Source organism: Penaeus monodon, chromosome 15 (genome assembly GCF_015228065.2).
Source record: "Penaeus monodon isolate SGIC_2016 chromosome 15, NSTDA_Pmon_1, whole genome shotgun sequence".
In the NCBI taxonomy this organism is placed as follows: Eukaryota; Metazoa; Arthropoda; class Malacostraca; order Decapoda; family Penaeidae; genus Penaeus; species Penaeus monodon.
In genome coordinates, this window is record NC_051400.1 from 40,510,818 (window position 1) to 40,511,735 (window position 918).

The window sequence follows — 918 nt, forward strand, 5'->3', positions numbered from 1 at the left end:
CTTATTACTCTATCTGCCTGTAAGGGGTTCTTTTTCATTTAAACAAATTAAAAAAAAAACGTCATCAAATTCAGTGTTCAGATGGTAAAACTTGTAAAATTTTATATCAAAGGATTGGGTTTCTAATTAAATTAGTTAAAAAAAGGGTTAATACAATTTTTAAAAAAAGACAAATTGCCCCCCAAAAAACTACGTTGTTTTTAGTACTTAGAACACAAAATTGCGAAATGAAAAGTAAAAAAAAAATGAAGTTACATCAATTTTATTTATTTTTTGCTCAATCTTACCGTTTGATGACTATTAATGTAATTGTAATGATAGCATATACTTTTTGAGAATGAGAGTAGCAAAATTACCCGCAATGGCTTACTAATTTCTTTTTCTAAAATTCTGTTTCTATCATTTTTTTTTTCTATTTCTTTTTTTTTTTAATTTTTCTCTTTCTATTTTTTTATTTTTTTTTTCTTTTTTTTTCTGTTTCCAAATTTTTATTCCATTTTTTTTCTTTTCTTTCTTTTTTTTCTATTTCTGTTTCATTCTTTTTTTTTTTCATTTTTTTCTATTTTTTTTTTTCCTTTTTTTTCTATTTCTTTTCTTCTTTTTTTTTCATTTTTATTTATTTCTGTTTCTCTTTCTTTCTAAAATTCTATTCTGTTTTCCTTTCTTTCTTTTTTTCTATTTCTTTATATTTTTTAATTTAAATTTCTTTTTTTTCTATTTTTTTTCTCTTTCTCTTTTTTCATTTAATCATTTATTTTTCTGTTTTCTCTTTTTTTTTTATTCTAAATTTCCCCAACTTATTAATAATTAATTTAAAAAAATTTTAAAATTTTAAATAAATTTTTTTTTTTAAAAAACAATTAATTGATTAAATATTTTTAAACAACCCTTTTTTTTTTTTAAAAAATTTTTAAAGGG

General features: G+C 19.2%; 1 protein-coding gene across 1 annotated transcript in view; it reads right to left on the bottom strand.

The window, feature by feature from the left end:
* LOC119582370 overlaps window positions 1-918 on the bottom strand; it is a 6,847-nt gene that overhangs the window by 834 nt on the left and 5,095 nt on the right. Inside the window, exon 4 of the mRNA XM_037930583.1 lies at window positions 288-297. Coding sequence (XP_037786511.1) covers window positions 288-297 — 10 coding nt within the window. The remainder of the gene's footprint in view (window positions 1-287; window positions 298-918) is intronic.